Source organism: Notothenia coriiceps, unplaced genomic scaffold, assembly GCF_000735185.1.
Source record: "Notothenia coriiceps isolate Sejong01 unplaced genomic scaffold, NC01 NC01_scaffold00027656, whole genome shotgun sequence".
Taxonomy (NCBI): Eukaryota; Metazoa; Chordata; class Actinopteri; order Perciformes; family Nototheniidae; genus Notothenia; species Notothenia coriiceps.
This window is the reverse complement of record NW_011360357.1, coordinates 53,059-67,471: the sequence shown is the minus strand read 5'-3', so window position 1 is coordinate 67,471 and position 14,413 is coordinate 53,059. Positions and strand designations below refer to the sequence as shown.

The following is a 14,413-nucleotide window of genomic DNA, read 5'->3' as shown; positions in this document are numbered from 1 at the left end:
ATACATTAAATGCTTTGAAAATAAATACATACAAAAATATCATCTGTGGAATTTGAAAGTACGCAGCCGAAAAAAATCTGCCCCTTCCTTCAGACTTCCTTACAGAGCCCCTCCTCCAACACACACAAACGCACACATGACCAATGAGGGCACGAGATAAGTTTGTGCACAGATGGAAGGCTGACAGGCAGGTAGGCCATCCAGTTACTTTAGCCGGGCCGGCTCAGATGATTGGTCGTGCTTTTTACAGCGCCACGGCTTCCACAGATGACATTTTTTATGTATTTATTGTCAAGGCATTTCATATATTCATTGCTATCAGNATACAAAAATATCATCTGTGGAATTTGAAAGTACGCAGCCGAAAAAAATCTGCCCCTTCCTTCAGACTTCCTTACAGAGCCCCTCCTCCAACACACACATTGTGTGTGTTGGAGGAGGGGCTCTGTAAGGAAGTCTGAAGGAAGGGGCAGATTTTTTTCGGCTGCGTACTTTCAAATTCCACAGATGATATTTTTGTATGTATTTATTGTCAAAGCATTTAATGTATTCATTGCTATCGCCCGGGATGTTAAGAGCATTCCATGGAATATAACAAGTGTTTCTGAAATAAATTACATACCCCACCTTAAAGTTAATAATCTTAGTTCTTCTATCTCTGCAGACAAACACGTCCTGCCATCTCTATTAGACCAGGAGCCCACCTTCAGCTCTTTCACATCTATTGTTCCAGTGCCATCTGTGTCGAAGAGGTCGAAAGCTTCTTTAATTTCTTGCTTTTGTTCCTCGTTCAGTTCCATTTTGGGAACTGCCTTTTTCCTTGGACCAGACGAAGAGGTTGGTTTTCGGTAACCTGAAGCCTAAGAAGAAAAAACACACATTGAGAGGTGGTTGCTTCTTTCTATAAGATAGTAACTAGTTGTGTAAAGTAACCAAGTACATTTACTCAAGTGCTGTTACATTAAAGTAATATATATAGTTTTATGCTACTTTGTACTTCTAATCTACTACAATTCAAAGGCAAATATTGTACTTTTACTCCACTACATTAACGTAGTACCTTACTTACTTTGCTTTTATATAAAACATAATCAACCGTTAAATACGACTTTAGTTAGTAGAAATTCACAAGCTACCCTGCAGAAAATCAATACATAAAACATTATTTCCACCTTCACCAGCTAGATACACACATTAACACACCAATAATTATAATCAAAACATATAATATGATTCTGAAATGGACCAATCTGCAAAACATTTTGATTGCAAGACTTTTACTTGTAACTTTGTTGCTCAAGTACAAGATCTGAGTGCCTCTTCCACCTCTGATAGTAACTAATTCTGCAGGAGCAGCAGAAAGAGCCATAAGAAGTGTGTGTTGCTATCATGCTAGTTAGCTAACTTTAGCTTCCATGAAGCTAACCAACAAACACGGTTGAACGGCTTTATATCACTGTCTGTCAGCATTTCAGGGTACCTCCCGACATTTTCTGAAAATGAAATACATTGTACCAAACATGTATATGAACATACCATTTAAATGAATGTTTCAGCCGGGAAAGTCGAAAAAGTTGTGTATTATAACCGGATGTCAACAAAGCAGGCACGCAGCAACGGTCTTATGTTGAATGACATGTGAGATAGCCAATAGAAACCATTATAGCAGCGTGACGTAATTAAAATAGCCAATTGCAAACGGTAATGGGCGGGATTTTACAGTGTCCTCCAATGGTTGAGATCGTTTCTTGTCGCCTGGCAACCATGAAACCATACGCATGCGCAGTGCTTAATCTTTTTCCCCGGAGCAGCTGGTCAGTGGGAACAGAAACAACTATCCTATGTCATTAAATTAAGGTAAACATACTCTTTTATAGATGAAGCTTGTTTAGCTAAATCTTCATGTGCAGACATAAGTCGTTTTGGTTCGTTTTTGGCAGTGTTAATTTAGAAGTTACGTATTGTTTTCGAAGTAAAGTATTAGCTTGTTAGCTCAGCATGCAAGCTTCTGCCTGTCTTGCAGGTTTGTTGTAGAAATAAGCTACCTTAATGCACACTTAATAGCCAGTCCTGCATTCAAAATGTTAAAGTTCACCAAGTATTACCAGCTAAGTTTATCTTAAGTATCTAACATAATGCAGGATAACATGTGTTTTGTATGCATATTATATTATTGTTCTATTCACACTTCTAAAGTGACTGCTGCTTCATTTAATATATAATGATGCACCATATTGTATAAGCTTATCACATGTTTTGTATGTAATATTATAACTTTTCAGGTTACAAGAGTTAGGGTTAGATGCCAGATATAGACTTAGTTGAGTATAATATTCCCCACTGAAATGTAATTAAGTAAAGTACAAAGTACTATAGCATATAGTGCCATGCCTCAAACTTATGTTAATATAAAATAAACTACTTAGTTACCTTCCACTACATATTAATGTTAGTAAGACTTAACACACGCAATGGTAACCAAACTCAATACAATACTTTTAGTTTGTAATCAATATTTATTTTCCTTTTACAATTCAGACACCTCAAGTAATGCTTGGAAGCACCATTATAAACCACCGACAACATGTTGGACTTCAGAAGCTCGCAGCGCTGGCAGGAATCACACACTCCTCTTTGGGCCCCAATAAAAAGTATAAGTTCATCCAGGATGAAGCGAGCGGGGAGTCAGCTCTGGTGTGCTCCTGTTTTCGCATCTTTGAGAATCTGGAGCTGAGCTGTGCCGTGGGTCAGCTGGTTCACGAGACTATCCAGGCCCACCAGAAGGTCTATCACACAGGGTCGGGATGCCTGCTGTTTCTCGCCGGAGCGTGGAGTCGTGCTGCTCTGGAGTGCCTTCAGAGAGGGATTCCAGTCCCTCACATCCTCTCTGCTTTGTCTGAAGGGATGGATATATGCGTCGATGTTTGCAGGAAAAGCAGCGTCTCCACTGAGGGTCTCCATGTTGAGCCATCTGAGAGCTTCAATGCGAAATCACATGCTTTAGGATTTCAACTGTCAAAGAAACCCAATGTGGAAGCTTCCCAAGCATCAAGCAACCTGCAAGAGACATCAACAGTTGGTCTTAAGACTCTAAATGGCAGTAGACAAAGAAAAATAAAACTCAGCAGACATTTTTACGAGGCCAGATCAGAAAATGTCTCAACAGTAACGCAACCTGATCACCCTAAGCTCCCTGACATTGCACACATCGCAAAGGGATTGAGTCATGGTTGTGTCGATGCGATGAATTTAGTAGTAGAAGCTAGCCGAGTACAGTCAAAAAATCATCCAGAAAACATCAGCTGTTCCACATTTGATGTTACTAAAGTGATGACTTGTGTGCTTCCTGGTTTACCAGAGGAGCATGCATGTGTTTTACCAGGCTGCATCGTCCTTGTATCTGATGAACAGGCTTCAGTTGCACATCACTTAAAAGAACAGTCCTTAAGAGTTGCTCTAATTAATGGAGATTTATCAGACACCTATCGCCATCTTGGCTTTAAAAAGCTAACAGGTGTACAGTGCGTGAGCGACCAGTCCGACTTTACAAGTTCAAGCAAAGACAAAGAGTGGATGGAAAAGATCGTGGCACTTCTGTTGAACCTGGGAGTGAACCTGATACTTGTCAGCGGGCTGGTTCGTGAGGAAGTGATTCAGAGCTGTTGTAGACATCATATACTTGCGGTGGAAAAAGTGAAGGCTTCCGTTTTGAGAGCCTTTGCTAAAGCAACGGGAGCTGTTCCGGTGACATACGGCACACAGTTGAGTAGGCACTGTATCGGTCTTGGTGTTAAGGCTGAAATATGGAGGGACCTCAGCAGCTATGATGGAAAACCTTTAATTACTGTGAATATTTCCACTGTAGAAAACAGTGAGTTGGTCACAGTGATTCTCTCGAGCTGCGTACATGGCAAGCTGCAGGCCATGGAGGACCGGTTCTGGGCCTGTGCTTATCGTTTACACCACATGCTGGAAGACAAAGTCCTCCTGCCTGGTGCTGGAGTGACAGAAATGCTTTGTGTTCACCACCTTCAAAGGGAAGCAGAGAAACATGTCAAACATCACAGAGAGAGGAACAGGGACTCAGCCGCTAACCCTTACAGAGGCCAAGTGTTGAAGCTCATTGCAGATGGTTTATTAGATTACATATCCACCGTAATGGTTAACACCGGAAGGTTCTCAAAAGTCAAAGCCATGACGGCAGCACGCCAACAACTGCAGAACAATAACGAAAGTCTTGATGCAAAGTTATCACAGCTTTCCTTGGAAGGTGAAGAGGAGGATAGCGGAGTTTCATTACCGATTAAATCAAGCAAAGCACCCGCAGTAAAGATCTATGATAATCTGAGTGTGAAGCAGGAATCATGGAGGAAAGCTCTAGATCTGGTCGTCCTGGTCTTGCAGACTGATGCGGAGGTCATCACAGGCATTGACCAAACATCTGATGATACACAAGAAAAGCTGATGCTGTTGTGATTTCATTTTGAAGGATTGGCTGTCCTACACATTCCCAAATTGAAAAATATATGTATTTAACTTGTTTGTAATGTATTTTTGTATGAATGGTACAAAGGAAAAGTCAAATAAAGTGTTTTCATATTCTTTATTTTCTTGTCATCAATAAATAGTCAAAGAACAACATTTAAAAAAAACAAAAAACTTCACATGTGCTACCACTTGGGGGAGACAAATTATTATATGACACTTAAATTCATGTGACTCTTTAATCCAAACTGAGACTGAGAAAGAGATTCTGAATTGTGGAAAATCATGAATATTCCTAATTCATGCATGTTCACGAAAGCATCTGATGACTTCTTTAATGATTTGAATCCTGACCTCTAGGTATTCGAAAGAAATTGGAGAACAGCATCTTGAAATAAAAAAACAAACAGATATGAAGTACAGTCAGTAGATATGTCAGATTTCTCAATGTACTCCTTTCACAGGAAATACAATAAAAGTCAGTTTATATGTATTATCAACCAGGCCTGAATTCGCTTACAGTACATGACGGTGAACACACCTTTTGTCTTCATGGTTAGTTCCCAAAAGAAATAGTGCATGTCCAACACAACAATATAATTTCCCCCTCTTACCGGTGTGTTTTTAGTGTTGTTACCGTTCCTACTGGTTGGATAACACTGCTCACCTTATACCCTGAGACTGGAAGTTTAATGACCTGCTCTGTCATAATAGTAATGTTTGTAGGGGAAGGAACAGCTCCAGGCAGAGTCAATGTTTTTGGTTAAGTCTTATTAGGTCATTTCCTTGAACGAAGTGAAATAAATGTCATAACAAGGTTATTTAAAAAAAAAAGATGTATTCTAGAAACCATTAATTTACCTTCCTAAAAGATCATTGGAAGGTCACAGGAATATTACAGACCCTTGCAATCCTTGGCACTTGATGCCTTACGTTGATTCACCCATGAATCAAGGCTTATTTTACAATCAGATTCACAACACTTTATTTTTCTAAGGGAACATTTTTCATGACAGTTGCTCCATTTTTGAAGGAAATAAAAAAAAGATAACGAAAAAATAAATATGTAAAATATTTATAAAAACGTGAGGATGTAAAAAAAAGGTAAAATACTATTAGTTATATTAGCACAAGAAGTTAAAGTAAATTGTGCAATAAAAAGATACATTTAAATACAAATATTTATTGAAACATAATAAGTTAGTGTAAGAATGCAAAAAAAAGATCAAATACAAATATTCATATAAAACGAGAAAAGATCAAATACAATAAAAATAATAAGTTATAAACAAACTGTTATTCCACAGAAGAAATGTCTACTAATTGGAACATTTAAAACAAAGATCATTCACGTAAAAGAGAAGCACTCTCTCGGTTACCTTTGGACTCTTTCCTATTATGCGCGTTGTATTTCAAAGGTGTCAACTAAAGCGACACCTGAGACCTTCCATTTCCTCTGAGTGTCTAATTGCATCCTAAAAATAGTTCAGTCTAATAAAAAGTTTGCAAATGCTTTACGGTGGAACCATAACAACCTTGACTCAGGGCATTGCTCAGCAGGGGTGTACGATTGAGAAGGAGGGGGGGGGTATGACATAACATCACAGACACAACATTGATGAGGAAATCGGTAGTGAAGTCTGACACATCTAATTCAGGCTTTCACATTACTGGCTGCTTCATGCTTCATATGCATGGAGAAAAACCTGGACTGATGCATGCAAAAATCCTAGATTACCTAAATAAAGTTTACAAGGTGTGTACGATGATCCAGTTTAATTTCATATATTCAAGATGAGACCATAGATTGTTCATTTCATTTGGCTTGGGTACCTTATTCATTGACGAACAATTACTATTCCAAGATTTTGAAAGGAACTTAAGGAAAGTTTTATTTTTGATGTGCTACATGTGGTATGGAGGTATTGGTATTCACAAATTATCATTTTATAGTAATGTTTTCCTGCACCAGAAAGCCTGAGGAGCTTGTATGTGGCCTTCGTTTGAGAACAGGTGCCAACACAATACAAGAATGTGTCATGCATGTATTTTTTAGAAAGAAATAACTGGCAAACCAAAAATAAGAATAGAGAGTTTCTCGATTGATACAGTCCCATAAAAGGCTCCTTTACAAATATCCAAGTTGTAGTCACTCGATTGTCCTGACTGGATGTCAGATGTTTTACTGACTGTTGTAGTAAATGTATCATTACTGTAAGTCTCATTTAATTATAACTTCCTTCTCTGGTTTGATTTTCCCGCGGTTTGAATTCACATCTAGCTTCTAATTCTCACTTCCTTAGAACAGACAGAAGGCTGTCTCTTCGACCATTGGTTTGTAATTAACATGTATGCACGTTTCAACCCATCTGGCAAACACTTCCTGTAATGCAGATTGCCTCGCTGAGACCTTCCCCTTTCCTTGCTTTTGAGTGTATAAAGTGTTTGTATTTTCTGTTGTATGTTGTCAGATCTTGTGCAAACTTGTTGGTGCAAAGACTCTGTCCTTTCAGCTGAAATAGATTAACTCTGATGCTTTGACTTTTATTGACTTTATTAAATAACTAAACTTTGCTTTAAACTTCTATGATTTGTTCACAGGTTGTTTTTGTGTGGAATTTCCTCCACACTGACCAGTTGAACCAACAGCACAGCTGACTTTCACCCATCCACGAGTTGTGGTTACCATTACCCAGAAGGCCTGACCAGTGATTGTTTTGGCAAATGGATGGTCCTAAAATAAAAATAAAACTAAACCTTGCACAAATAATTCCCGTCACCAACTAATCATTCAAGACACAGGCTTGCTCGTCGGAGTCTCCTGGCAACTCTCCTTCACATTGTTGTTTTGCACCTATGAATAGACCTTATTCAACTCTCAGGCTGCATGAATGGAAACACTGGTTCGGTTCACATGCTGCTCTTGGCGCTCTGAAGGGTCTCAGTGGTACAGTCCAAGTTGCACGTCCCCCCCCCCCCTCCTCCTTGCCCTCATCTCCTTTCACGACTCCTTCTGGGTTGGTTGGTAAGAAAAGTGAGCCTTTAGTGGGCGTGAGCGAGTGTGTGTTGGTGCTCCTAGGGCGCATGCGAACTGAGGCCCGAAGGGGAAAGCCTTGCACACAGATCTAAGCCAGCTGCCCTGATTTAAACACTTCATTGCAAGAAGAGTGGAAGCGAAGGGGGAATCTGCATGCAATCCCCCCCCTACCAGTGTGCTCAAAGTACACTGGCAAAGCAGCTGCCCGATCTACAAGCTACACATTCGGACGCTTGCAAGTAAAGGCATTAAGGAGTCTTTCTGTCTCACATTCTCAGGACTCAAAGGGCACCGGTTGTCCTGAGAGGGGGGTCCTTTAGGCAAACTGACCTCTGGGGTTAACCTGAATCAGTGTTTGTGGAGCTCTGTGGAGGAGGGAACAGTTAGTGGGAGGTGGGAGGCCACATTGGGGCTCCTGAGCTGCTCAAGAAGGAGACGAAGCAGTCGCCGGGAAGCAAGGCAAGAGGAGGATATGGCCACGGGAGAAATCACAACACTTCCCTCCACACCTGATGACGGAGGCAGCGGCGGCTTTCCTCCCGGGAGCTTCAAGGACCCCAAAAGGCTGTACTGCAAGAACGGGGGCTTCTTCTTGAGGATAAAGCCTGAAGGGGGTGTGGATGGAATCCGGGAGAAGACCGACCCCCACAGTAAGTACTTCCAGTCCCTCTTCGTCTTTGCTCTGCACCGCACACAAAGCTTCTTTATGCCCTTTTTTAATTTGCAACAAGGAAGTCAGATCATCATGGAGGAACGATGTGAGTTTTCCAACTTGCTGAGGTTTACTCTCCACTTGTAAACACTAAAGCGTGTGTAGGCCTACGAATGGAAAGTTTAATAACTGCAGACCTTAATCAAAGGGAACTTTAATGGAAAATGCAGGATGTTTTTAGTAAATGTAGATCCCCAGGTTGAGTCAAAGCCATTTACACTGCTTACTGTGGAGTTTACGTCACTCAGAACAACATGGAGTTAAAAGCCGGAATTAGTCATTTCCTGATCTACAGCTCCCTGTCAGTGTTTGACGTCAATGAATTTATACCACTAATATATCTAAAAATGATACTGTGAAAACTCAATAATAATTACAACCCCCAATCACTCTTAGTTTTCACTCACTTATAAATTGAGAGAAGTTTTTACTTTTCTAAAGTTGTCCTTGATTGAACTTGAAACAATCTGTGCTCCTGTATCACTGATTACTTTTGGGTTGCATCAGTAAGTGGGAGGGGAGGAGATGGGACGTTAAAAAAAAAAAAGGTTTTTCCGAGGAAAACATATTTAGAAGTGCATTGCCCAAGACACATTGTGACCTTTCAAACAGGTGCCAGATCTGAAACCAGCTCAAGGACACATGCACTATTTTTAGAATAATTGAATTACATTCAGCGAGACTAAATTGACTTTTAAAGACACTTCCTGTTTTTCTGGATAGCAAATGATCAGTATCAAAGTGTAAGTAATACATATCCCCAATGAGTCACACAACAGGAGTCAGTATTCATCATTTGGCTTTTCCCAGCAATGCTTTTTTACAGTTAAGCTGAGCTGACTTTCATCAATGCTCCTATTGTTAGGGAGGTGATTGACCCGCCAACTTTTGGATAGCATAACATACCTTCCAGTACAAATTGGTAATGTTAGTGAGACATGTATTCAAGGATTCAATTCAATTCATTTTAGTCACAAACAGTTAGGAAGGGAAATGGGACACCCCAATAAGCAATCCAAAGCTTTAGATAGGGGCACAGGCACTAAATACATAGAAACATTAACAAGCTCAATTACATGTATTGTAGCACTAAACAAATCCCCTAAAAACTGAGCTAATCTTTCACCACATTCATTTCATCAGGTTTGACATAAGATATAATAAGCAGACACATTACAGAATATAATAATGGTACAAATTATTCTGCCTATTTTCAGGTCCATATTTGTATTTTGTGTCTTGTCCATCATGTGTTCTTCCCATGTCAAAGTTTTGTGAGAAAAGTATTCCACATGTAGAGTACTGTTGCCCTTATATGAATTACAGATACAGTGGACCCACATTGTACATAGACTGTATGGTACGATACGATAGAATAATACCTGGTACTATTATCATTGGTCAGATCAAGTCTGAAATTTGACTTGCATCACAGCAGCTCCATGTCCAACACCAACATAGACACATATCCAGACACCATGGGTGTAATTTGCACTGGGGACATGTCCCCCCCACTTTTCAAAATCTCGTTTGTTCCCCCCCCCACTTTTCAAATATGTTTTTTTTTTACGCAAGTGGTCATCGTCACGGAGGACCGTCTGTGTGTGTGTAGCAGGAGCGCATTTTGTGTGAGAGAGAGAGAGAGAGACAGAGAGAGAGACAGAGAGAGTTACGGGGGTTGTTGTTAGCATCTGGTGCTAGCTCGGAGCTAACAGAGGTTAGAAGCTGTTTCAACAATAAGGAGAGGGCGAGTCCTCTCCTGTCGGACTGAGAGGCTGAGGTAACATCAGCTCAGGGAGGTAAAGGACTCGCTGAGTGATTGTAAACTTTAGTTTAGTTATCTTAGTGGGTCTCAAACGGTTTGGTCTAAACAAATATTTCCATCTATTTAATATAGTTGTTCAAAATAAGTAAAAAAATAATCCCAATGTCAGTAAAAAATTAAAAACACAGTTTGAAAGGGGAGTGATTAGTAAAATATGCATAAATAAAAAGAGACAGACTAGGTAAGATAAAGATAGGATAGAGGAGTATATCAATGATGTGTTATTGGTTGTGAGCATATTCTAATGGTTTTTGGAGTATTGAAATATATACAGTTCTGTTTCATATGAGTGTTGAGAGCTGTATCCATAAATCTCTTAATTTGTGCACCAGATTGATGCATTTAACTTCAATTCAAAGACAACAATCTTACCGGGGGTGCATGCCCTCGGACCCCCCTATAGGATGTGAGGTCATCACAAATAAAACAGGTTCATGGATAGATAAGTTTGCACACTCATTATATACACTACACATTTTTCTTGGATTAGTTAACACCATAGTCCCTAATATATATTTGTAGAAAGGCAGGAAATGGAATTCAATCGAAAACAATGTTTCATTGCGGAGGACCCGCTGTTTTGTGTCCCCCCCCCACTTCTCAAACCAAAGTTACACCCTTGCCAGACACAATACATGAAACACAAACATTTAACATAACATCACAATCACTGAGAGAAAACATTGCCATGACCCTTTAACGTGCATTTAACTGTCACAATTAAAGGGGAGGTTTTTTCTGTATTCACATTAATGGGACGTAACATTCCTAGAAACACTAAACACACGGCAGCACACTCGCACTAATTATTCGTTTTCTTCTGGGAAGAACACCTCTTTGATCCGAGACATTAATTATCCAGGCAGCAAGCTTAACTGTAGACAGATGTGCATCTATGTGAAGAGAATAAATCTGGACAGACCTTCTCATTTACCTTATGGGGCCCCTGCTTCCTTTTTTTGTGGTTTGGCTTCATGCAAAGTATGCTGTGTTGGCGAGCATTCTCTTTTAAGAAATGTGGAGATGATTTTGATACGTGTGCGAGGCAACAGGTACTCTGCTCTGTCCGCTTTAAGTGACTCGTACTGCTACTTTCAAGGTTGAGATTAATTTTGCTTGTGTTTATGGTGGTTCAGCTGCAAAAAAAAAACCGTTGGATTGTATCAAATGAAGAAGGAATTTAGGAGAATTGCAAATGAGTTGCTGGTTATCAAAATGAATGATCGGTTAGCTTAATTTACGTTCTTTAGCCTATTATTTTGCTTTCCCATCTGATTTACTGCCTCCAATAGAAACAGAGCTAAAATTAAAGTTACTATTGGAAATGTGTTTATCAGGAAAACACAGACTGGACAAACAATGTCTGCAGGAATGTATTTGCTAGCTTCTACTTAGCCTTGACAACTTTATAATTTGGTGATAAGGTGTGTGCATGAGTGATAAGCTTGTCACTGTTTCACTGCCACCTTACATTAACTAATGCAGATTTAGGTTGAATCATTATCTATCTTTGTTATTTCTGTCTTGTGCTATCTAGCTAGTCACAGATCTTTCCTCAAATTCAACTGTGCCCTGCAAGATGTTAGAACAGGCTGTCTTTAAGGCCTTACTTGTTACTCGTGTTTACTCCTGTAGAAAACATGACATATTGAAATGCCTCACATTGCATCCTTGATCTGATATGCGTTGCGAGTTGCTGGCTCTGTGGTAACCATAAACATCAATAGGATTTGGTTTTGGATTTTTATAAAATTGCTACACAGCCCTTACTCTTTTCCCTTTAATTAAACATCCCACAAGCAAACTACTAAATATGTCTGTATTGGTTCAAACTAACATTTGTTTCTTCCTCAGTAAAACTTCAACTCCAGGCGACCTCAGTGGGCGAAGTGGTCATCAAAGGAGTGTGTGCGAATCGCTATCTGGCAATGAACAGAGATGGACGACTGTTTGGAGCGGTGAGTGAGCTGCACCAACATCCTACTGAACTAAAAACTCAATTGTTTCCTTTCTGTAAAGTGTGCTGCGATTATAAGGTATGCAGTCCCTACAAATCATCAAATGGTATTTCTCTGTATGGGGATTAAAACGATTTGCAGAGATGGCAAAAGTACCAACATCCTTTACTCAATTAGAAGTACAGATACTCAAAAATACTCTTGTAAAAGTAGAAGTACTGACTAAACTTCTTTACTTAAGTAAAAGTAAACAAGTATGGGCTTTGAAATTTACTTAAGTAAAAAGTACCCATACTGTAACTACCAGCTGTTTTAAAGAGTAACTGACCTCCCTTTATATTAAAAGAACAATAATAGCCGCTTTCACACCAAGTAATTTGCCATACTTAGTTCCCGGTACTTAGTCCCGCCGAACTCTTTAGTCGACTCTCCTAGTAAATCGCGTTCACACCGGAATACGTCCCTGAGGGAGGATTACGCAAATGAAGCCGCTGACGTCACTTCTTCTTCTTCTGCTTTGGGTTTACTGGCAGGCCGCAAACAACTTCACGGGTGCTGCCCCGGGTAAATCGCCAGAAGCGCAGACACCTCCTCATCACTCCACCGCTCCCACGTTGTATTTTGTGTTGCCATAAGTTAGTCTCTCTCCGTTGGTGCGCTGAGCTAATGCTAATAATGCTAATGCGAGCAAATAAAAGGGCGTCTTCACAAAACCTTTCAGAGTTTTACGGGCCGTGGTTTGCAATTTCTGATTGGCTGGGCGAATTGCAAATCACGCCCCGTTTTGTGAAGCCGCCATTTTATTTGCTCGCATTAGCATTATTAGCATTAGCATTAGTCCAGCGCACCAACGGAGAGAGACACAAAATAAAACGTGGGCACGGTGGCAGTATACGCCGTGAAGTTGTTTGTGGCCTGCCAGTAAACCCAAAGCAGAAGAAGAAGAAGTAACGTCAGCGGCTTCATTTGCCTAATCCTCCCTCAGGGACTTATTCCGGTGTGAACGCGATCTACTAGATAGTTCCGGATCTAAAGAGTTCCGGGGAACTAAGTTCCGGCAACTATTCCTGGGAACAGTACTTGGTGTGAAAGAGCTTAATGACTCTAAATAATAATGATCACGCCACCAAACACAGATTAAAACTAAAGTAACAAGCTTGTTTTGAAAATGTAAGAAGTAGAAAGTACAGGTATTTGTGTTAAAAATGTAAGAAGTAAAAGTAAAAAGTCGTCAGAAAAATAAGTAGTGAAGTAAAGTACTGATACCAGAAAAATGTACTTAAGTACAGTAACGAAGTATTTGTACTCCACTAATTCCCAACTCTGATGATTTTTGATATAAAGGCAACAATTTGTACCATCAGTCCTTTTGACATATTAAACCCCCACAGTAAATGTCTTCTGCCTTCGTCACATGCAGCATTTAGACTGCTGTGTTATGGAAAGTAACAGCAAGTACTTAACAGCCACCCGCCAAGAAATCCTCCCTCGCGGGAAATAATTAAGTTGACACACGTTTGTCATAGTTAGCACTGAGCATCAAAAAACTTTGTCAAAACATTAAACAGACCCTGGGCCAATGATCAGAATGTGGGTTCAAGTGCAGTTTTTTAAATGTTTTAAAGTGTTTTCTTGGCATTAACATTGCCTTGGCCAACAACATCATGTCACTGATCATGGTCGCTTGCAAGTTTGAGTTTGAGTGCTTACGTCTTGAATCACATTATGTAACATGACTGGGAATTTTGTACCCACAAAGTCCAAAAAGGCAAATAAACAAATACATGATGTGCAAGACCTTAATTTGGATCTGCTGAACAAACACAATACCTCTATTCAAGTACCCACTTCAGTTAGAAGGTATCATTCAGATGACATTATGACACTATGATCATTAAAATGATTGCAACTGGGTTAATGGTTGATGTTACTCCATTAATGTTCAACTTCTTCGTGAAAAATCAGGCTCATTAAAGTAGAAAATAGGACGCAGACTTCTCCAAAAGTCTAGTTGCTGCTGGTGTGTTTGTGGAAGAATGTGGCCTCTAATATTTGCAGGATTAAGTGTGCATTTTTTAGGATCTCCACGGGCAACCTGACAGCCAGGGGGGGGGTTTGGGAAGGCAAGGGACTTAGCAGAACTTAGTCTGAGAGACGAGACACAGAAACACAGATACGTTTAAGGAGCTGCATCCAACAATTGACTGGGTCAATTGGGAATGGATTTTATTCTGATAATGACATTTGTGAATGAGAGGAGTTTCAAAAGCATGGTGAAAAAGAAAAGATGGATAGGTTTGACAATCATAAATGAATACTTGGAAAAACAAAGAAACTCATCAGCAAAATAAAAAAGTTAGAGAGAAGATGCTACTTTTGAAAAAGCTTGAGTTCAA

At 39.9% G+C, this 14,413-nt stretch overlaps 3 protein-coding genes across 3 annotated transcripts in view; 2 read left to right on the top strand and 1 right to left on the bottom strand.

The window, feature by feature from the left end:
* Positions 1–1,624, bottom strand: part of LOC104957749 (centrin-1-like) — a 2,560-nt gene extending 936 nt beyond the window's left edge. The window contains exons 1-2 of the mRNA XM_010785402.1: positions 1,537–1,624; positions 663–860 (exon numbers count right to left, since the gene is read on the bottom strand). Coding sequence (XP_010783704.1) covers positions 663–860; positions 1,537–1,539 — 201 coding nt within the window. The 5' untranslated portion in view covers positions 1,540–1,624. The remainder of the gene's footprint in view (positions 1–662; positions 861–1,536) is intronic.
* A 162-nt stretch (positions 1,625–1,786) lies between these two features.
* bbs12 (Bardet-Biedl syndrome 12) lies at positions 1,787–4,602 on the top strand. The gene is made up of 2 exons (XM_010785397.1): positions 1,787–1,857; positions 2,539–4,602. The coding sequence occupies exon 2, from the start codon at positions 2,551–2,553 to the stop codon at positions 4,474–4,476; it is 1,926 nt and encodes a 641-aa protein (XP_010783699.1). The 5' UTR covers positions 1,787–1,857; positions 2,539–2,550; the 3' UTR covers positions 4,477–4,602.
* A 2,733-nt stretch (positions 4,603–7,335) lies between these two features.
* Positions 7,336–14,413, top strand: part of LOC104957748 (fibroblast growth factor 2) — a 10,719-nt gene continuing 3,641 nt past the window's right edge. Inside the window, exons 1-2 of the mRNA XM_010785401.1 lie at positions 7,336–8,172; positions 11,914–12,017. Coding sequence (XP_010783703.1) covers positions 7,995–8,172; positions 11,914–12,017 — 282 coding nt within the window. The 5' untranslated portion in view covers positions 7,336–7,994. The remainder of the gene's footprint in view (positions 8,173–11,913; positions 12,018–14,413) is intronic.